General features: G+C 36.7%; 2 protein-coding genes across 2 annotated transcripts; one reads left to right on the top strand and one right to left on the bottom strand.

The window, feature by feature from the left end:
• The first annotated feature begins 16,042 nt into the window (after positions 1-16,042).
• LOC137722880 (LRR receptor kinase BAK1) lies at positions 16,043-19,542 on the top strand. The gene is made up of 4 exons (XM_068461990.1): positions 16,043-16,804; positions 17,363-17,623; positions 17,745-18,620; positions 18,710-19,542. Exons 1-4 carry the CDS (start codon positions 16,375-16,377, stop codon positions 19,189-19,191), a joined length of 2,049 nt encoding a protein of 682 aa, XP_068318091.1. The 5' UTR covers positions 16,043-16,374; the 3' UTR covers positions 19,192-19,542.
• Positions 19,543-20,155: 613 nt separating this feature from the next.
• LOC137723355 (putative transferase At4g12130, mitochondrial) lies at positions 20,156-22,796 on the bottom strand. The gene is made up of 5 exons (XM_068462528.1): positions 22,000-22,796; positions 21,342-21,577; positions 21,132-21,230; positions 20,742-20,900; positions 20,156-20,655 (listed from the first exon to the last, which is right to left on the bottom strand). Exons 1-5 carry the CDS (start codon positions 22,449-22,451, stop codon positions 20,411-20,413), a joined length of 1,191 nt encoding a protein of 396 aa, XP_068318629.1. The 5' UTR covers positions 22,452-22,796; the 3' UTR covers positions 20,156-20,410.
• Between the last annotated feature and the right edge of the window lie 907 nt (positions 22,797-23,703).

Raw genomic sequence — 23,703 nt, 5'->3', positions numbered from 1 at the left:
TTAAAGTATTGGAAGCACAAATGTTGCCAGTCATGTCTTGCTTCAAGCAAGAAGATGTTCTTTTGGTGATGAAAACGATTAGCCAAAGCTACCCAGAGTGCTCGTGGATCCTCCTCAGCAAGGTATTTGGTTTGCAGTGCATCATGAATGTGTCTTCAGATGAAAATCATGGCAGTGGCTTTCTCAGCTTCGACAACAGGGTTGTCCATCTCATCTTCAATGGCGAGACGCAAATTCTTTGCGGTGAGGTGGAGTTTCACATCTTGGACCCACTTGAGGTAGTTTCTTCCAGAGACCTCCAAAGCAGTGAAGTCGAGTTTGTTCAAATTCGGCATGTTCCTATCACAAAATAAATGGACAAGATGTGGTTAGTGTAATAGAGAAAAAAATCAATCCATTCACATAGGAGTAGAACATTCAGGTTCTAATAGACATGTATTGGTTTAAATTTACATGAAAAAGCTTTGGGTTTTCATGGGTGATGTTTATGAGGAAAACTTCAGTTTTCAAACAAGGCATGTTTCTAGAAATTTCAAGTTTCGAAATAATTATGAACTTCAGGTTCATATGTTCCTGCAAACAAACACAAATATATATAGAAATATGCAACAAGAAAATATGCAAATAGAACTTCAGGTCTATAATTGGATTAATTATTTGGACTTCAAACCAAATTTAAAGTGTGGGCAAAAAATTATAAAACTCAAATTGTCTAAAAAAAAATAAAGAATTAGACCTCGGGGTCCAAAAACATGGACCAAAGTCCATGAGTAAGCTAGGAAAAATGAAACCGTGAGGTCCAGGCCCAAAGAAATTGGGTTGGGTTAGGGACGGGCTAATCAAGCCCAAAAAGAGTTCTGAACTGGTGCATTGCGGACACATGTACCCGGGGGGGGCACAATCATGTGCATCGTGGTACATAGGAGCACCACAACTATGCGGAGCTGTGATCAAGTGTGTCACAGTGCAAGTGTACCGACTCACCAGCTACGGGCTAGGATCTGGTGCGGTTTTATGCACAGGGACACCATAGCCCTACGAGCTAGTGTTGAATTGGGCTGAGCTTATGGTTTTGGGCCGTTGCAGGTAAGCCCAAAAGGATTTTTTTTTTTTTTTTATTTAGGCCGAGAAAACCAAGGCCTAATTGGGCTTAGGTTGGGAACACCCCAGTCATAGCTGGGTGCACTTGCTAGCAAAGATGACCGGCACCGCCACTTTAGGCGGCCATGTTTTCGAACAAAAATTCTTGGGGCGAGTTCGTGAGTCAATGGGGATCACGAATATGAACGGAGATAAAGAAATCTCAACGTTTCAACCAAAACCCTAGAAATTCGAATCAGAATTTCAAAAAATCCAACGAGATTCGAAGGAATCTCGATCAATCAACATCGGTGGATGAGCTTCAAGCCGTTGGGACGGTGACCCAAGGTCAAGGTTGGGCTGCAGGCCCACTTGTGATGGTAGAGACGCCATTGAAGGTGTCAGGTTTTTCTAGGTTTCAAAACCAGAAGCCCATGGCCCTAGCTCTATGGTCTCGCGGCTCAGCTCAGCCACTTAGGCTACATGCCTAGGGCTGGTGGCTCAACGCAGCGCAGCTGGGAAGTCGGCGACTCGCAGTGAGATGACAAGGTGGGGTTTAGAATAAACCCTAATTTTAATTTTTTTTCTTAATTCCATATTATAAACTAATTCAATTGCATACATATTCAATTAAATAATTCAATGCATGGACATATATTTGATGCAATTCATGGCAATAGCAATTCACATAATTCAACAATTATGAATATAATGCATACTAAAGGGAAATATTGAGATTTAAGTGGGATTTCAAGTGACTAGCATGCATATTCAATTCAAAATTAACATACATAAGCAACGGAAGCATATTATCAAAGCTATAGTCATGCAAATCCCCTTCAAGAAGCATAGGTTCATATTTGTTGCATCTAAGAAACTTATTGAAAAACAAGTTTAAGGAGAAATGTGTTTTACCTTTGAACCTTGACTTGAGTCCAATAAGTGACCACCTCCAAGACCTCTCCTCTTGGAAGTTCTTGAGCCTAGCCTCCCTCCTTGTTTCCTCCACCTTGATAGGTTTGGAACTTCTTTGATTCTCCTCTAGTCTCCAAGGTAGAAAACCTCTAAAGATCCACACCCACTAGTGTAGTGAGATGGATGTTGGAATAACCAAAAGGAGAAGAGATGATTAGCTATTTTTTCCTCTTGGTGGTCGGCCTTGTGTGAGAGAGAGAAAGAGAGAGAGATTTTTGTTTTTCCCTTGGGGCAAAAGCTCACACAAAAACCCTAAAGAACCTTTTCCTATATCTTTCTATATAAAGGTGAGATAAGTAAGTTAACAATTAACTTTTACCCTCTCTCATTTACTCACCCTATTGGCCGGCCACTATGTGATAGTTTGGGCTTTGGCTTTTATTAATTTAAGTCATTTTTATGCTTGAATTAAAAGCCTAATGAGTTTGGGCCCAATGGACCCAAAAGTACTTGAACTTTTCTTTAAGCCCAAAACGATCTTTTATCGTCTCTATGATTTATTTAGACATACTAATCAATCATAAAACTTAATTAATCCAATTAATTAATTCCATCATCCGTTAATTTTCTCAACACACGAGTGTATCGGTGTACAATCCAATTGATGTGATTGGTGATTGGTGTCAATCCAATTGATTAGTGTTTATGCAATCACTTACTTTTAATTCTCCTTTTCTTCTTTGAGGACTACTTATTTAATCATCTAGAAGAACCCACAAGCCATGAGTGACATCTAACCGTATATCATGGCTACCCAAGCTAATGTAGAATTTGGTCGAAGAACCTATTCAATTGGAATTACAATGTATCTAATACAATACTCACAATCACATTACTAGGATATGGATACTTTATGTCAAACCCCTAATGTGATTTTACTAAGCTATATGATTCAATTCTCGATACTTCGGTCGAAGATTCCCGAATCATATCTTAGAGTATTTTTCCTCTCATAACGAGGATTAGAGATCCCTTGTTGAACATTCACATGCCTCTGAGAATAAATCACTAACCCCAACAATGCACAGAACACATCCAAGATGAAATGTGGTCACGTCTCATTATCAAATGATCAACAACATATCCCTAAGACAACTATGATGTCTCAGGTCAAAGGATTACTTACATTATTCCAACCAGTAGAGTTACTTGCTTGACATGTGAGTAGACCTCCATGCAAGTACTCTCGTTTGATTGTGTTCAGTGAACTCATTCCCTTAATGAGCACCTACATATTTGTCTTAGTATCACTACATGAATGGCTTGAGACTTTCCATCTTTCCCATTTGAAGGGGACATAGTATGTACTGGTCTATGTATTGTCAGTGTCCCTCTAACAATCATATGACCAGGAACATTTTGGACATTATGGTTATGTGAAGAAGATCTCTGGAGTCTAACATCATTAGATTACTTCTTCCATCGATCCATTGTCCATGGATTCACTATTTTGGACGTATACCATTTATTGAGATAGTCTTAATGAGTGACTTTGCCTTTTGCTGTATTAGAGTTATCTATACATATAGACATTGTCCTGAAAGGTTTCTTCCAAAGATTGACTTTCAAGGCATATCTCCAACACATGCTAAGGATGGCAATTTAACCCGTCAAAATTGATCCCCGAAGTAACCAATCCGTATAGTTCAGTTTCAGGCATAGAATTTCGGGTATTTTACGGTTATGGGTAACCGTCAGATAAATTTTTCGATTTCGGGTTCGGTTATGGTTATTGGGGTATTCGCCCCAAACCCATACCCGAAACCAAACCATTTCATCTATGAATTAAAAAATGTAAATATTTATTATATGAAAATATGAAATTAATTATTTACTTTTATATCATTAATAATAGAAATTATATGCTTATAATTTTCAAGAGGGTAAATGTTTTCTTAGTAATATAAATTTTTAATATTACTCATTAGATGCATTGTATCAATTGTATTAATAATAGCAATTTATTTAATATCTTTTTTTTATATTCTTCATTTTGTCAATAATATAAATAAATATATAAATATCATAATGGGAAAAACCGTTCCCCTATCAAAAATCGGTCACCCGACGGGTTCGGTTATGGGAAAAACCCGTTTGGGGATTATACGGGTTCGGGTATGGGGATGGCACATCCGAACCCAATCCACCCCGTTGCCATCCCATACACAATTTATGTAGAATCTAAAATTTGAAAAACGTAAAGTTGGGTCAAGTATTATGTTGAATGTTCATGCTATTAGGGCTGCACAAATATCGAGATAAAAACCATTGTTTTGAAAGAACTTGATTGAGTGATGATATTAGTGAACTAGTTTGATGTAGAAAACTTCCACGTCAGATTCCTAAACGCATCGGTAGGAACGTGCTGATAACATGTTATGGCCTATATTTAACTGACAGGAGAGAGGGAGCCGGCGGCACAGAGAAAATATAAAGAGATATGTGTTTGTAGGATTGTGTGGAGGATGTGTTATTCCCCCCACGCAGTACCTTTATTTATAGTAATAAGAAAGAGAAGAAATTCTTCTCCGGCAAGGAATACAAATCCTAATAGGGTAGAATAATTAGAATCAAATCTAATCTACGATTTACACAATCACACTTAAATAAGAAGTTTATAACATATTGTTTGTTAAAAAAAAATAAAAATAAAAATAAAAAACTAAACAACAAATAATTATAGTCCACTACCACAAGTACACAAGGTTGATGTTTACAAAAATATATGTTCCACACCAAAAAAGATAAAAAATAAAAAAGTAACGCTCGATAATCATAACAATGAACGATAACAAAATAAACAAAGAGTAAACCTGACAATCCAACACCTGGTCAATAATCTGTCTAACCACATAACAACTCACTTGGTAATATAAAATAAAAAGTAATGAGTGTAAGTGTTTGAACCCGATTTTACACTATCGGCCTGAGCAATCGAGACCGTAGAATGAGTAAAATTCTGAGCCACTGGATTGGAAGAAGGTTGAGATAATTGATTAATAATTTGTCTAGATAATATTATGATTTTAACAATCACAATGTTATCTGGCGAGTGGATTAAGAAAATTATTTCTAAAAATGTGGAGATAATGATGACATCTAAAAAATAGGTTGTTGCTTATCTTGAGAAGTCTTTGACCTAGACTCTAGCTGGTGAGTTTGAATTAAAATCAAATTCTACACAAGTGAACCCGCACCACACATCTGCTTCTATAAATACAAGGCTGCGAACACCATTCAGAAGACCTTCAAATCAGCATACAATTGCCCTGCGCAAAACCTCTCAACACCTTGAGATTTTTTTCCTTTTCTTTTCCTGCCGACACACCTTCAGTTTGGATAAACAGCACTGTGGAAGCGCCCGGCGAGCACCTTCAGTTTGGATAAACAGCACTGCTGCCGCAGAATCAGCCGACCGAGAAGCATCTTCAGTTTGGATAAACAGCACTGCGTCGAGGTCGACCGATTATCTATCCAAGTCTCGGTCGAGAAAGGTTTTCGAACCTTTGTTGGCAGAGGTCACCTTGCTAGCCTTCTCGGCATAGTTAGGTGTTACGAATTACATTGCTCGGCGCACTGGTTGCCGAGTGGTTTTATGATTGGATACTCACAAGTGAGTTTCAGGGTTCGGCATTCCGACGGCCGAACTACGTTTACTATCAAGACATACATCACGTTCAAGTACCTGTGCCCATACACCTTGGTCTCGATTCGACGTGCTTATACTCTCACGAATATAATCACAGTAACCGAATCGGGCTCGGACGATTTGTGAACTCCGCAGAATTAGCAGCCTTGTCTTCAGGCTGTAGAACCTAGAGACCGAGAGTGTTCCTTCCTCGGTCGCAATCGCAAGTTAAAGAAGTCAGCAACGCGCTCAAAGCTACATCAACAAATTTTACTCCTCGGCCAGGCTCGGCCGACGAGTTGGCACGCCCCGCATTCGACCGAAGGACGTAGTTAGCTTACTAGTTACTCGGCCTGCGCGCCACGTAGGTTTTGTAATTTTTAGGGTCAACAGTAAGAAAAATCATATACAAAATGAATAATCATAAAGGTGTGATATCTACACGCTTTTTTTTTATTTCATACACATTCTTTTAAATTGTGGTTGTCGGATCTACTGAATTAAAGAAGATCAAAAAATAAAAATTAATAAGTGATGTATAAGAAGTAAAAAATAGTATGTGAATAGCACATCCCTAACCAGAATAATATGTCAATCTAGTCATCCCCTAATTCTAATACAGGCATAGTTTTCGTAATTTGCTTTTATAATATAAAATATACATTACACACACATAACATTTTCATAGAACACTTGATCAATTCACATAACCAATCACCATCAATATGATTACATTATTCGGAAGTGCAATCCACCACTTGCCTTACATAGACACATAAGCATGACACTAACTGATTTAAATATTGTTTTCAAAGATATAGTCATACTTTTATTATCATATAATTAGGGGATATGATATTCACACGTCTCATTAGACAATTTTAATATTTCAATCCTCATCACACTTCATTCGAAATTTCAATTGACTCGTCACACAATTTGAATCGTGCAAGAGCACTATCAATGATACCAACTCGTGTGTAATGAGACATTCATTTTACCGTAACACATGTTTTTACCTTGATTGCAAATGGATCGTATTTGAATTCACCTCTCTTTAGATAGTACGCAGTTCGGACCAAAAATCACTAAGTTGTGGAGTCGACCCAATTTATAAGGAAGCCTAAGGGCAACATAAAAATGAGGATCACCATAGATAAAGTAGTCACGAGAAATTTGGCCAAAATTCTTCATTTACTATCCCAAACCATCGTCTAAGTTTTAGGGATACATTTGGTAGTTTGTTACTATCCTTCTAGGGTTTGGTTTTATGTTATGGACGTATTAATACACTTCTTAGGTGTGGAATTGTTATCTTTTCATCTAATTATTCAATCAAACTTGAATTTATTCAATATCATAGTGAATTCTAGGGTTTGCTAATGAATTCTTGCTTGGGATTAATGTTCGTTTTCCCTTGTTATATATCTCATGCACCACATGGGCCTCAGCTAATCCCTTTATGATTTCAAGTCCGACTGGTTTGGTTAATATGTACAGGCCCATGTTTTAAGCAATAAAAGTTAGGCCCAAGTAGCCCAACTTCCAACCCACTCCTCCACATGAAACATATGTTGCCTTGACTCGATTACCAGTATGGTGTATAACTCAACTTATACGTTTTGATTTGTAATTTGAATTTTTAATCAAAATGGTCTTGGAATTTCATAACTTTTTACTTTAATTATTGACAATGCAAATCGATAAAAGTGGTCCTTCAGGTTGTTCAACATTATTTTGGTTCTTTTAGGAAAAATCTAACAATGTCCTTGTTAAAGTGTCCCGTGAACAACCATGTGGCCACTTTTTAAGGGTATTTTTGTCAAACCAACCCCTCCACTTAACGATGATATTGACAGATTTTTCACGGAAAAATCAAAATGATTTACGGCAGACAAACTCAAAAACTATTTCTATCGATTTTCATGTCAGGGACCAAAGCAAAAAATTATATTAATTTCAAAGATCATTTTGATTAAAAAGCGATACTGGATTTATGCTAGTCTAGTTGCATACCATATAATGTAGGAGTTCAAAATACAAATCAATTTTTGACCCAAAGAAAGAAAATAATGTTAAAGCGTTTTCCATCTCAAACTGGGTAGACTGCAGAAGCCTAGAGCACTGATAATTAATGGAGACCATGACATGCTACCAATTTGAATTTGAATTTTTAGAGCTCACATAATTAATGGAAAATTAAATTTATGAAACACAACATAAAGTTTAAATGGGCCACTTAATACCATCGTCTAATGATTTTCTTCTTTATTTAAATACGAATTTGAACCGTATTATTAGTAGTTCATTATAAGACTAACCCACTTCTTCACCCCTTTAGTGTAAATAATGTCGTAGTTGAAGTCACTACAAAGGAAGTTTAATGAGTTCTTTTCCCCTTTTTCCTTTCAAAAATGCAATTATGCATGAAGATATGGAAAGTGAGAAAGACCTTTTCCTTAACTTCTTATTTTTACTAATTTTTATGGCTAAGCAAAGACCTTTAAACATGACTTCCCATATGGCCCATAATCAAAAGCCTAAAACCCAAATTATTTAATTTAATACCGAAAGCAAAAACATATTAAAATAATGGATTAAATAAAATATGAATTTTGAGGAATGGAATGGTATCTACTCTACTCTCCAATTTTATTTTATTTTTCTTTTTTGATCTCATTCAATCATGTCGCAAATGGCGGAATGATTTGGAAGGCAAAACCCCACAATCATCTATTTCCCAGTCAAATGACACTACTTTCTTGTTAACAACGGTCCCTATCAACTGCAGATCTGCCGTTTACGTGTCCTCTTACTAATATTTTGACAGATTTCTTATGATTTAATTGAAAATAATCCTGTTAGCGTTTTTATTTGGCATTTAAAAATTATATAAAAACTAAAATCCGAAGAAATATGCAAGCAGCGTATGGAGGAGGTCCGTTTCAAGAAAAAGCGTATGGAGAGAATTCATGTTGATAGAGAGAGAATTCGTATTGATAGTGCGGCGAAATAATGGTCTTAAGTGATTATCGAAAGAATTCATATCTCACTTGCGATTTTGTGTATGTTGTTACTTCTCAAGGAGTAGATCTGTTGAACTAGGTGTTGCACAAGAACGTACACCAAAATTTCCATACAATTGAGATTTTTAATACCATAGAGAAAATAGCTTTACAACCATTGAGAAATAATTGGGAGCTTTGCCCACCTTGTCAACCAAAAACCAGGAAAAAAAGTGAACGTTAATGGTGTTAGGATTTTGCTAGAGTTTGAGAGATGAGAGTGGAGACAAAGATCGACCCGTCATACGCTTTTTTTAACAAAAAGACTTCCATACGTCACGTATTTTAGATATTTTTTTTATTATAAATGCCAAACAAAAAAATTAATAGAGTTATCTCTTAATTAAGTCATAGAACATTGTGTTAAAATATTAGTAAAAAGACACCAAAAAAAGCACATAAAAAGGGACAACAGACACACTACCACAATAAAAGTGGCATATATATGTTTTATCTCAGCCGTACATAATTTATATATGAGACAATACTAAGTGGGAGTTAAAAGGTTAGGCCAGTGAAGATGACGTTACAACAAGGGAAACAAGACTTTGGCATATATGTTCCTGTTCAAAATACCTAATTATTAAAGTTTTGCAACCAGCTTCAATATTCTCTTTGGTGATCATGACTTTTTTTAGTTCCTTCTTTGGATTATGATTGAAGGTTAAATTATAGGAATTTTTTTAAATGTTATATGAAATTTTTTTTAAATGTTATATGAATTTATATGTCTTTTTCAATTTGTCATATGAACTACAATTGTTAGCGATTTGTCATATAAATTTTTTGAAATCATTAATTTGTCATCTTACTCTAACTCCACACATGACTTGTTTTTAAGGTTATTTCGGAAATTTTGAGTACTGCTTTCCAGTGGACATGATTAATCATATAGAATTCTCAAAGCTTGCAATTAGTTAAACTCATGTTGGTGAGCCTAAGGTCCTTTTTAAGTATTTACTACAGATTTTTGAAACGACCCTTGCATGTTTTTTTCTACTTGTCAAATTTTCTAGATTTATACAAATAAAAGTAGAGAACTTAGGAAAAGACTGTCAGGAGTTCAAATTCAATGTATTTCCACACCCCTAGTGTACATGTATTTTTGTATAAAAAAAAAAGGAGGTCAAAAATATGAAATAATTCTTAACACAAACTTATTTTAGATGAAAAACTTAACGGAGTTAGGATGAGATGACAAATTAATGATTCAAAAAACTAATATAACAAATCACTCAAAATTTTAGTTCTTATGAGAAATTGAAAAATGTGAATAAGTTCATATGACATTTCAAAAAAAAAATCTCTAAGTTATACTATGTAAACTATTTTTTCTTTTCTGACATACTTATAATTCTCATCAAATTACAAATTAAGCTACGTGATAACAAAGATAAACACAATACAACAAGCGTGTGCAACATCTCAAGAAAGATTTTCCTCCTCGAGTTGCATCGTTGCGTTCTCAGTGCAAAATACCATTGTAATTACGTTACCGTAATTCTAGAGACCTCCATGCATGCACAGTTGGACTGTTGTTCAGACGTAAAGCATAAGTTACCATTAGAGACCTCCAAACATTCCAACCTGAGCATAACAAACCAAAAAAAATTCAAACTCGATTACATACACACAATTGAAAATTAGAATATGATAACATACAAACAAATTGATTATGAAACTACAGATATTATTTTACTAAAGAAAAAACAAATAAAAATGTTGCCGTACAAAATGATAGCTACAATGGACTAACTTACTAAATTACACGCTATATTTATAAAATCTTAAACTAAAAAATCCTAATACATAAAATATAAAATGAGAATGAAGATGGTGATACAAAAATCTATCACCTATGGATTAAAGATGAGGATGAAGATGCTGATTCTTTCCATAAAGGAAAGTTAAGCATGATGTCTTTACCGGTTATACAAAATGAGAATGCTACAGTACTGTAGGTACCAATAACATACAAATACGTAGTATTTTAATATATTATAGGTAGTTATATTGAATCGAACCATATAATATATTACAGGTTGCGGTTTTAATTTAATTAGTAGTGTGATTTTGTAAATTTTAGTAAAGTGTATTTAGAGTTATGTTCTAGGTCTTTGTTATTGGATTTGTGTTCCTTATAGGGCAAAAAGCCCATCATATTTACATAAATAAAAGCACAAAGTGATGAGAAACTACACCAAAAAAATTCTTAGCTCTATCTCTTTGTGCCGCACCTTCTCCGTATTCCCTCACTAAAATAGACCTACGTGTTGAAACAATCTGGGCGGATGTGGTATAACCGTCAAAGAGAGTATTTGATTGGTCAGAGATATGTCAAATAATGAAAAATATCCATGTGTGTTCATTAAAAAGTCACATTCCATATTTTCGATAGATGCAGTTTGTCGAAATTTGAGATGAAATATCTTAGAAAAATCGATACTTCCTTGGCCCAAAAATCGAGCATTATTCGAATGGTATTCTAGCTAGTCCACCAATTGAACTACACCCAAAAAGTGTTGCAACATTTGAATGAGGATAAAATGAAGCCTTCGAGTACTTTTATGGTTCTTCGAACACTAGATGCTAAGTGGGACCTTTTCCGTCCTAATGGATATAAAGAAGAGGTTTTAAACCTGAAGTTCTATATCTAAATGCATTTGGCACTTTAGCTCAATCTTTTAGACATATCATTTATTGTTAATCTTTTAGCAAGATACAACAATGTGCCGACACTTAATGGTGTTAAAGACATCCTTTGTTACCTCAAAGGTGCTATGAATTTGGAATTATTCTATGCCTACTCATCCTACAGTCGAGTCGCCTCCTGCTCAATCTTGAGTCGATTCTTGCCTTATTGGTTATGCTAACGCAAGTTATTTATCTTACCCACATGCACGTTCTCAAATGGCTTACGTCTTTACCGTTGGGACATTGCAATATCTTGGAGGTCAACCAAACAAACCTTAGTTGCAATTTATCGAGCCATGCTAAGATTCTCAACCTTTTATGAAGCTACACATGAATGCTTCTGGCTCAAAGTTGTTGTTGAGCATTTTAAAAGCACTTACGGACTTTCTTTTGTCATTGATGTCAACAATTTATGAAGATAATGCCGCTTATATTAACCAGATCAAGAAAGGATACATCAAATGAGACGACACAAAACATATAGAGCCAAAGTTTTTCTTTTCACATTAGCATCAAGAGCATCAGAAGATTGAAATCAATTAGATCCGTTAGTAAGACAACCTTGCTTAGATCTTCACGAAGTCACTTCCGAAGTCCACCTTTCATAACCTTGTTCAAGGAATTGGTATGCATAAATTATTTGAGTTACAATGTTTGTAGTTCTCAAGGGAAGTTTTGTCAAACTCAGGGAATGTATCCTAAAGTATACTCAATTAACCTTAATGTATTATTTTCACTACGATCAGGATCATTTTGTCCCATTGGGTTTTTGTTGCCTAGCGAGGTTTTGATGAGATATCCATCCTGAGTTGGTTATATTCTTGTGTACATCCTACTTGCATCATGCAGAAGTGTTAAGATATTGCATAACTCACTTTTCTTCTTAGACTATGGGTTTTGTCTTGCCTTGGGTTTTACCATAGTCAGGTTTTGTGAACTTACTTCCTATATCCATTCCCTATTTGAGACTTGTGTTTACTCATTGTATCGACTAGATGAGACGACTTCATCAACTACTTCTACATCATCCATAAAGACCTGGCACAAATTAAAGAGAGATTCAACAACTAAAAGGAAGATTGATTCTTTGGGATCCTTCTTTTCTTCAAATGAAACAAACTGAGATAGAATCAAATTGATTCCCTAAATGCCTTCCAGGATATTCCTCAATATCCCGGCTATTCACGGAACATGAGAAGCATATGATTATCCTACAAGATCTATTCATTCTTTTTTATCTGATAGACGGTCGTCAGAACTTCAACTGGGTTTGAATCATGTTAAGAGGTCCACTAGAGATGATAAATTGTTGAAGAAAGAACAAGATGTTTCTTTTGTCCCTTCCAGGCGATCGAAAAATAAAGAAATAGTTAATATATTCAAGATAATTATGTATTTGCAAAATACCGTCTTAATTCATCCTATTTCATCAGATTCAAGATGTGATATGGTTCCAAAGGAGGAGAAGTAGGGCATGCGGTTCCCACTAATCCAGTCACGTCTCAGGGGGAGGAAGTTGGTCCATCTGATGCGCCATCTACTTAAGTATTTACACACTTAAAGGGGTGTTGTAGTTCTAATTAATTAGGAGTGTGATTGTATAAATCTTAATAGACTATATTTATGATTATGTTCTATACCTTTCCTATTGGATTTTGTATTTCTTGGAGGAAAAGAAAGTTTGCTATGTTTACTTTAAATAAGGGCACAAAGCAGTGAAAAACCACACTACATAAAATTTTCAAATCTCGTCTCTCTTTTTCGCTATGTTCCACCTTTTCTATATTCTCTCACTAAAAATATAGTAGACATAAAGGAAATCCAAGGTTAAAGAAAAATATATTTGTCCTATAACTAATTGAGAAGTATCTACCCAAAGATAAAAACACTAACAGATAGTATAAAGTATTTGTTCATGGGACATGTTGATTAAGTACAATGTATATGAATCAAGTTGAAAATAAAATTTTTTGGCTGTATATCAACAACAATATACGATAATGCGAGAGAGCATCCTGTGTAGAAGAAAAATTCATGATAATTGCGTCAATCCATCCTTTTAATCTCCTTATCACCGAACTGTTTTTTTTTTTCTTCTTCCACTTAGCAGTTTCAACAGCTATAGTTTCGAGAAATTTGAATTCAGGACCTTCTTTAGTAAACTGAAGACTGGTTGTAAAAAATTAAATAGTCAATGTGAGAAGCGTATGCTTGAATGCCAACCCGCTCTATTGTTTATTTAGCAAGATACTAGACAACATATTGATAATTATAATGACAACATAACAAAACATACCAACAACATGTTTCGAGAACATGTTGACGTCCATATCAACACCATATTGACATATCTTTATCGACATCCTACATGATTAAATATCGACATATATCAATACAAATGGAAATCCTATCGAGTCCAGTATCGCACTTCGTGAACAATGGAGCTGGATCCCAGAAGAAGAAGTTTCTACCGTATATATGAATCCAAATTACTTTCCAAACGTTTGGTATGGGGCACACTGAGCAAAATGAAATAGTCTACCCCAATGACTCATGAGGCCATGAACCATGTGCAAAATCAATGTGTGAATTAGGTTTCCCATTCATTGACTAAAAAGACAGTGATCGAGCAGAGCAGTGGACATCTATCTTTATTATTTAATTCCACTGTGCAATGATTACTCTAATATATTTTGAAAGAAAACTTGTGCTAACGATCAAGTAGCATTCCTAAATTTGAAATTTGGGTTGCTTAAAGTTAGCAATATGTTTGTGCTATGAGGGTACAATCAATCTCTCGCTTGAACATTCTCGTTTAGCTTTTTTATTTGCCTTGTAATGTTGCTTGATCATCTGAAATGTCGACTTTGTCGATCACTCTTCGAAGTTCAAGTTCACAAAAAATAACCAAGTCAAAAATCATTTAATTGTTCGATACACTTTGTCAAAGTTTTAGTTTTTAAGTGAGTAACTTGTTTCGTTTATTCACTGGATAGACATTAAATGATTAAACGATTTTTTTCTATCAAACGATATATTTTGTTAAATTAGTAACTAACGGGGTTTGAACCCACGCTGTCATGCAAGGGTTCAACACATTTCCGTCATTATGGTAAAGGACCACTTGCCAATGACTAGACAATTTTGAGGTTTGTTAATTTTTAGCATATATAATTTTTAGAGAGTGATGTAAGAAGTAGACAATTTTGCCATCCAACAATATTATAGTATGAGAAGGAGAGCCGAGAAGGTAGGACAATAATGTTTAAATAAAAAGATGCTAGCATTCCTAAAAATAAGGTATGTGATAACATGAGATTGTCAAACAGTAAGATAAAATGATCACATATGTAACCACTGAAAACATATAAGCGTATGAAATTTAGACCTATATTGAAACACCCCAAACATTAAATAGTGTACCTAAGTTTTAAAAGTATGTCGCTTAAAACAAAATAAGAATAAAAATAAAGCATCATATTTCAAATTTTCAAAAACAAAAATAAAAGAAATGTTAAGGAGATGGATAATGCTAGAAAAACTAAATTTATAGAAAAAATTTTGTAAACTAAATGACATGCAAGTTGAGAATTGGATTATCACTTAAATATTAATTAATGTGCTTATTTCTTATTAGTAACATATCATTTAGTTTGCAATTTAGTTTACAAAATTGGTCTACTTAGCATTCTAAGGAGATTCATATTTTTTACATAATGTTTTAATGTTGGCATGGAAGTTGACTATAAACTGTGAGTTGACAGAGCGTGAAGAGTCTCAATTTGAGTAGAGATTTGTCAATCCCTTTAAATGAACAATAACTTATTGTAGTAAACAATAACTGTCCAAATACATCTCTACACCTAAATTGAATAGCTCAGGCAATTAGTATTTTTTATTTTGCAAAATAATAAAATATTTTTATTTCGAATTTCAAATTATAATAAAAAATTGGTTGAAAATATTGAAATGTAGTGTAAAGTAAAATAACGTGGTTATGTATTTATAAAAAAATATATATAATTTTTAATTAGTTTTTCAAAATTTTTTAATATTTTAATTGTGGCTGACGTCGTGATGACGTCAACCTTGCGTCGCATGGGCAGGATGCTGAGTCAGGCGATTCTTGTTTGACTTCTCCATCGAACTCGCCTTGAGTTCAATTGTCCAATTGGGCTGGAATGTTTTGAAGAGGGGGAGTGAATTGAGTTGCTTATCTCCAAAGCGATAAGCAACGATATAGTTGCTCTTATACAACTAGAAGGACACTTAAAAAAAAAAAAAAAGAATTTTATCAAAAAACTTTTGGTACAGTTCACTTTAACGAAAAATCATATTTTTACACTAAAAAATCAATCATGATACTATTCACTTTATTCTTTATTTTGTCCTTGTCGTTAAAACTCAAAGTTTTCAAATCATTTTCATTAATTTTTCTAAAAAAAATCCTCTACATACGCTATAAAATCTCGAGAGTACCCTTTGCTTTTCTCCAAAACTAAAGCGCATGCAAAAGAAGAATGAAAACTACTCCATTGTGTTATTCCTTTTTACAGCACTCGAGGTCTGACGACCAATTGACATCAACCTTTTCTACCAAAATTCCAATCCACGATGCAAAAATGCGCCAATCGTCAAAGCCATCAAAGACAACTGTCAACCCCAAATCTAAATCCCAATCCAAATGTGAACCTGTCTCTGCAACTCTAAAAAGTTGGAAGTTATTGCACTCTCCGTTTTGAATATACTGCGCCATCCCTTTGTGCTCTCTCTCTCTCTCTCTCTCTCTCTCTCTCTCTCACATCTGCATTACCTGACAAAAAATACTCAAAACCTCACCTACTTAGTAGCAAAAGCAACATGGGTTTCTACTGTGAGCACTGAAGATCAAGCATTTCGGACAAAGTTCGAGTTTTTGACCCGAAATCACGCATGGGTTTGATCCATTTTCTGGTTTCTCTGTTTATTCTGCTCGCATGTTCTACCCCACCACCTGTTTGTGGGAATGCCGAGCTGGGAGCTCTGATGGAGTTGAAGGCCTCTCTGGACCCGGAAGGCAGGGTTTTGAAGTCGTGGACCAAAGAAGGTGACCCGTGTAGTGGTTCATTCGAAGGCGTGGCCTGCAACGAGCACCGCAAAGTGGCCAATGTTTCTTTGGTGGGGAAGGGTCTCTCGGGTCGGGTCTCACCGGCAGTGGCGGAGCTGAAGTGCTTGTCGGGTCTGTACCTGCACTACAACAACTTGTCAGGAGAGATTCCTAAAGAGATATCGTATCTCACTGACCTCACTGATCTGTATCTCAACGTCAATAATCTAACTGGGGGTATTCCTTCTGAGATTGGGAACATGACTAGTCTGCAAGGTTGGTAATTTTTTTGGTCTGAAATGTTTCAGTTTCTGAGAGAAAGGAATTCCCTTCTTTTTGTAGGTAAGAATGGATAATTACTGGGTGAAATAGCTTAATGTAGTGGTGAAAAGCTTTGATTTTTCGTCAAAAATCAGTTCAATTCTGCTATTTGAATTAGTATAATTGGGTGAATTTTATAGTCTTGTTTTCTCCCTTTGACGAGCAAGAAAAGATCCTTCAGATTTTTGTCTGGCCTTTGAGATCAAGGGAGAAAAATAAACAGAGAATGCAGAAAGAGAAAAGGGGTGTGCAGAAATCATTTCCCGAGGAGAAATTGGAGTTTGGTCTCCAGGAAATGAAGCTCACTCGTCTTATTTGATTTCTTTTTCCATCTTATATTGTAAAGATGGTTTGTTTTTCCTGGTTATGATTTGGTTGCAAGTCAAGTGTATATTCTTCGATTTATGTCTATCGATGTTTCACCTTCAATTGCTCATTTACATTTAGTTGTTCTTGGCTTAATCCCATTTCATATATAATAATTTTTCTTGTTTTCTTCTTGGTCTTTCACAGTTCTACAGCTATGTTGTAACCAGCTGACAGGAAATATACCAACACAGATGGGATCCTTAAAGAGGCTAAGTGTTATTGCTTTGCAGCATAACAAACTAACCGGTCAAATTCCTGCAAGCTTGGGGAACTTGGGAGTGCTTAAAAGGCTTGATCTGAGCTTCAATAAGTTCTTCGGTACAATTCCTGCAAAACTAGCTGATATCCCATCCTTGGAAGCCCTTGATATCCGAAGCAATTCTCTTTCTGGAGTTGCCCCTCTTGGTATGTCTATTCAGTCTATCCTCACTTATTTTCGTAAATCATTTGATGTTTCTATTTTCTTCGCTTGGCATTTTCTGTGTATTTTCACTGTTCTGATTATTTCCATAATTTGTAATGAAAGCTTTGAAACGATTAAAAGAAGGATTCCAGTGCGAGAACAACCCAAGCTTATGTGGAGTTGGATTTTCTAAATTGCGAGCTTGCACACCTTTTGACATGGACAACGTGAATGTTCATGGACTACCACTTGGACCAAACATAACTGATTCCACTCCAAAAGCTAACCCTGAATCTGTAGATTTCCAAGCGTCTTGCAACCAAACCCATTGCAGAAAATCGACCAAGTTTCCGAAAGCTGCAGTTGTTGCAGGCGTTATTGCCCTCTCTGTCACTTTGGCCGGGGCAGTATTTCTAGCCCTTATCCGGTACAGGCAACGAAAACAAAAGATTGGGAATACATCCGATCCTTCTGATGGTCGTCTTAGCACTGATCAGGCCAGGGATTTCTACAGGAGAAGTCCCTCTCCACTTGTGAGTCTTGAGTACGCCAACGGATGGGATCCATTGGCTGATGGTCGAAACGGAATTGGTCTCTCCCAGGAGTATTTGAATAAATACTGGTTCAACATGGAAGATGTAGAGTCTGCAACCCAATACTTCTCCGAGGTGAATTTATTGGGGAGAAGCAAGTTCTCTTCCGTCTACAAAGGAGTTCTAAGAGATGGTTCTCTTGTGGCTGTAAGGAGCATTAATGTGACCAGCTGCAAGTCTGAAGAATCTGAATTTTTGAAAGGACTAGAACTATTATTTTCACTGAGACATGAAAACATTGTCAGGCTGAAAGGTTTCTGCTGCTCGAGGGGCCGGGGTGAATGCTTCCTTATCTATGATTTCATTCCCCAGGGAAACCTCTCTCAATATCTTGATGTAGGAGATGGAACGAACAAAGTCCTCGAGTGGTCCAAGAGAGTCGCTATCATCAACGGCATAGCAAAAGGTAAGTTATCTTCACTGGAATGACCCGTCCATGTGTGTGTACATATTCCAGTATGTTGATTGTGATGTTGTTTGTTCTTTTCTGACCAGGTATCGGATATTTGCACAGCAGTGAAGCAACTAAACCCGGCATAATCCACCAAAACATATCGGTTGAGAAGGTTCTCCTTGATCAGCAGTCTAACCCATTGATTTTGGACTCTGGCCTTCCTAAGTTGCTCGCTGATGATGTTGTCTTCTCCACTCTTAAAACAAGTGCCGCCATGGGATACCTAGCTCCTGAATACATCACCACTGGTCGTTTCACCGAGAAGAGTGATATATACGCATTCGGAGTCATCATCCTCCAGGTTATATCTGGGAGACTGCAACTTAGTAGTTCAATGCGATCAGCTGCAGAATCATGCAGATACGAAGAATTTGTCGATGCCAACCTGAAGGGAAACTTCTCAGAACCTGAAGCAGCTGCACTAGCAAAAATCGCACTGGTGTGCACCCACGAGCTTCCTGACAACAGGCCGACAATGGAGCAAGTCATTCAGGAGCTCAACAACCTCGGAGCCAGTTCCTGATACCACTGCCATTTTCCATATGTGGAATAACTGCTGCAGATGTTAACCCCGGAAAGTGAGGCCTCAATGGAGTTGCACTCTTAGCGGCGAAACAGCTAAATGACATCCCGGTGATTACTTGTAATCTATCGTTAGCTACGTGGAAAGCCCGGCGTCGAGGTGAAAGTCCGAGGAAATTAAAAGGAGAGTTGAGATTCATTTGTTCCATCTGTGAAATATCTATCCGATGGTTTCTCATACATTTTAGGGATGTATTCTGGTAACTGTTCGAAGTCTGGTGCTGGTTGCATCATTAGTAACGTATAATTTTTCAGTGAGATAATAACTAATAAAATCATTGGCTTCAGCTAATACTATGTCATGGAATGTCATATCCTCTTCAGAAGGACCAAAAACAAACACGGGGATAATTTCTTTCAGGTCAAATATATTTGAGAAACTGGCTAAATTGATCAGAAATCAAAACTCAATTACTGATCAAAATTAAACATTTGATGGCATATGTAGCAATTACGAGACAGAGGTTTAGGGCTAAAGGAGTATGAAGACCTAGGAAGACCGATTACGAGATGGAAACTTTGGGCTACAGGGGTATGAAGACCTAAGAAGACTTGGAAAAAGACTCTTTAAGAGATCTAACGGAAGATAGGGCACAAAACCGAGCGCAATGGCATTCTAATATCCATATAGCCAACTCCACTTAATAAGATAAGGCTTTATTGTTGTTGTTGACGACATATCTATACGACATTACTGAGCAAAACTAAATATTGATGACATAACGATCAGATATTGGCCTTATAGCGATCTGATTCCGACAATTGGGAATTTGAAAAAATGTTTTAAGATTAGGAAACAATCAAACTTATTATTTCATTTAGTTTTAAGTCAAACTTAAAAGATCCAGAAAGTTAAACTAAAGCATCCGAAAAGACAGAAGAAGAAGTGCAGCAGCAATTGTGTATGAGTTTTGTGTTGTATTCAATCCTTGGAATCTCATACATACCCTAAGTTGGAATCAAAAGAAGTATTGGCATATCAGCCCCAAAACGGCTCGTCATTTCAATGAGTAAACTAAAACATACATCACCGTGTTCTCGAAACACATCCTTTTATTTTATTTCAACAATAAAAAAATAAATGTACACGAGTACCTTTACTGCCGCCACAGCGACCAAATGCAGGATCAGACAAGTCTGTAAAGGGCAACACCATCATTCTAAGCAACTGCACTTTGATGTTGATGCTCTTGAAGCCATTCAGCAGGCCACCAATCTGGTTTAATAGCTTCAACCTTTGTATCTTTCTGTCCTTGTATGGTCAATGAACCTGATCTCTTGAAGGCTTCGTCCAAACGCAAGACACCCAGCCCACGACACCCGAGTTGAGTTGTGACAGTACCGACTTTCTTTCCCGTGGCACTAACAATCACTTCGGAGCCAGGAGCAACGTTCCACTTTGCTTCTGAAAGAACAGAAAGCTAAGGGTTGGGACTCGGGGGACATACTGGACAAACAAAATCATGAAAGTTGAATTGAAAGGCTGATTACCTTCCCCACTCTCCTCGAGAAATCTTAACGGAAGCAAGCGTTTGCGAATGACCCCTCGATGGTGTGTACGAGCTATAAGCTCTTGGCCCACATAACACCCCTTGTCAAAGCTAATTGCATTTAGACCCACCAGGTTATACTCAAGAGGAATTGCCTCACCTAGACATGATAATTACACGTTCAGAAGACACAACGTACATGGGACAACACAACACTACATATTCTTGGGTCTAGGCAATTCCGGGACAAAATAGAACCCATCACTGAGAATGAAGGCCAAATCTTACCAAGTAAATCATGAACAAGGAACATTTGAGTTTTATAACGTAGAAATTATTGGGGGATTTATTAAAAATTCAAGTGTAGCGTCGAGAAGGAAGTAAGATGCACCTTTTGGGATCTCTGCTGAGCCTTCGGCAACTCCATTTTCTATTCTCCATAGACGGTAATTCTGTTCATCTGTTTCTTTGCCAGCTTCAACCAAAGGTGCTGCAATGAAAGGAGAGAAAAAATAAAGAAAAAGGAGTAGCTTAATCAACAAGGTTTGTGAAGCAGTAACCACATCCAAAGCTCAAAAGCAGCAGAGGGTTAAAAACTCACGTATTGTATCTGACGGGAAGATCCCTCTGAAACCAAGGCAATCCAATCTGGGATCCTTAAACCATTGCCATCCAAGAGCATTCCCGCGAGCAGATGACATGCCTGAATGATCAACACCAGCAGCCTCTGGTTCTTCCACAGAGGAGGATTTTTCAGAGACGTTTCCGGCATAACGCTGCCAGCATTGTAACTCTTGTGCCATATTCTCGATATCAACCTTAGCCCTCAAACGGTATCTGCAAAATGAAAAGAAACAAAACAAAAAAAAAAGCATTAAGGTAACATTAAAGAAATAACAAAGTTGAAGCACTACAATGTCCAAAGAAATGCAAATATTTGATGCTAAAGCTAAAGCGACATATCCAAACGGCTTGACATTTCCAAACGGCTTGAATCGTATGTCAGAAAAACATTTTACTAGGATTGAATTGGATAACTCGCTAGATTCAAGGTATGTTGAAGGAAAAAATGGCGGCCAACTTCCAAATATATCCGAGTCGAAGGTAGAACATGGATTAGTCATGGAGATGGATTAAAATTTATAGCCTTAATATGTATATGCAACCACATTTCAATTAAAACAGAATTTCATAAACAAAAAAAATCCATTTTTCCCACTCAAAACTTGTAAACAAACACAACCCAATACAAAACTCACTTCTTCAAGGTACTCAATAGCTCATCCAAGACCGAAACATCCACGTCGGCGAACACCTCCACCCCCTCATCTGGGTCTGGGCCGGGCGCCGACCCGGTCCTATCGAGCTTGGTATCGGGCCTGGGCGGAGTGTACAAGAAGAAATCGTACAAGAACCTCCCTTGGGGCGTCAGCAGCGCGGCGTACATGGGCCGTTCGGACACGCAGGACAAATTCGGGGGGGCCAAAGTGGAGGTCTTCTCATCCATGGGTTCTCCGAACTTCCGTACGTCGTTGGTCAGCAGACCCTGAAGGAATTTGACCGTGTCCGGACCCCGGAACCGGACCACCGCCCTCGACTTGAGGACGGAGGCCAGCGACACAGCGCTGTCCAACTGGGTTTTGTCGTGGAGGGCTCTGTAACTGCAGGAAATGGATTTGGAGAACTGCAGGGGGAGTTTGAGACGGTGCATTCTTGGTTACTGTAAATTTGGGTAAGGAGAAGGCGTAATGACGAAGGTGGAGGGAGGGAGCTATGGAGGCTGTGGAGGTGGAGGTGGCGGTGGCAAAGCGAAGATTGCTTGGTGGTGACGCGTGTGATTGTGGGCGTGTTGGGTTCGCGCCACGTGTAGTTAAAAGGCGGTTGTTTGTAACATAAAGATCGAATGAGTTGAAGGTGTTCGATGAAAGTCCTGAATGAGGAAGGGAATGTGTTTGAAGGTACAGCGGGAGGCGCCGTGTGTGGATTGGGATTTTGGGATCACGTGACGTGACTCGTGAGGGTTTTGGGTTGGGAGTGAAACAGACCAAGTTTTGTCTTTTGGACCTAATTCTATAAGCCCATGACTGACTAGAAATATAACACTTGCATCTTCTCGTGGGGAAATACGTCTCTCCCGTTCTTTAAAATAATGTATTTTTATTTTATATGTTTTATAATAAGAACCGTTTATTTTTTAATTTTCATTTGAATATCACATTCTTACAAAAATACATTTAAATGTGAGATTGTTTGTTTAGCCATGATGGCCCTAATAGCGGAGCCAGGAATTATTTGGTGGGTGGGGTAAACTAAAATTATTACTAGGAGATCAAATGGTTAAATTTTTTTGTTACTTACATAAAGTTACACAATGACAAACCTAAAGCAATAATTTAAAGTAAGAAATTTAACTATGAATAAAGCCAGTTTCAACTAGATTTAACAAAGAAAACATTTGAAGTTGCAACTTATAGTAGAAAGAAACATATATCATCAATCTTGTCATAACAACTTAACAAATAAAAGAAAAAGCCTATTGAAGTTGTGCCCTTCGATCCTTAATGGAATTGAAATCTTTTGTTAGTTCTTGTGAATCAATCTTTTCGGCAAACTCTTTTTCAATGTACACAACCATTGAATGAACAAATAAACAAATAAAATCATCAAGATATAAGAATAAAGTAATAAACAAATAAACAAATAAAATCATCAATCTTTTCTGAATCAATCTTTTGTTGTTTCTCTCTTACAATTAAAGCAATAAACAAATAAAATCATCAAGACATAAGAATAAAGTGGTTAAAAACTTACCTATTGGTAAGAAAAATCAACTAGTTTTCTCACTTGTATTGTATGCTTGGTTTCTGTAAACTGTAGTGCAGAGACGAGAGGTTGAGACGGGATAAAGGCTTTTCTGAAAGTCAGAAAGTGAAAGAGGTTCACTGTGTTGTACCCCAAAAGTC

Source organism: Pyrus communis, chromosome 17 (genome assembly GCF_963583255.1).
Source record: "Pyrus communis chromosome 17, drPyrComm1.1, whole genome shotgun sequence".
Taxonomy (NCBI): domain Eukaryota; kingdom Viridiplantae; phylum Streptophyta; class Magnoliopsida; order Rosales; family Rosaceae; genus Pyrus; species Pyrus communis.
Note: the sequence above shows the minus strand (reverse complement) of the source record. Positions and strands in the feature narration are given on the sequence as shown.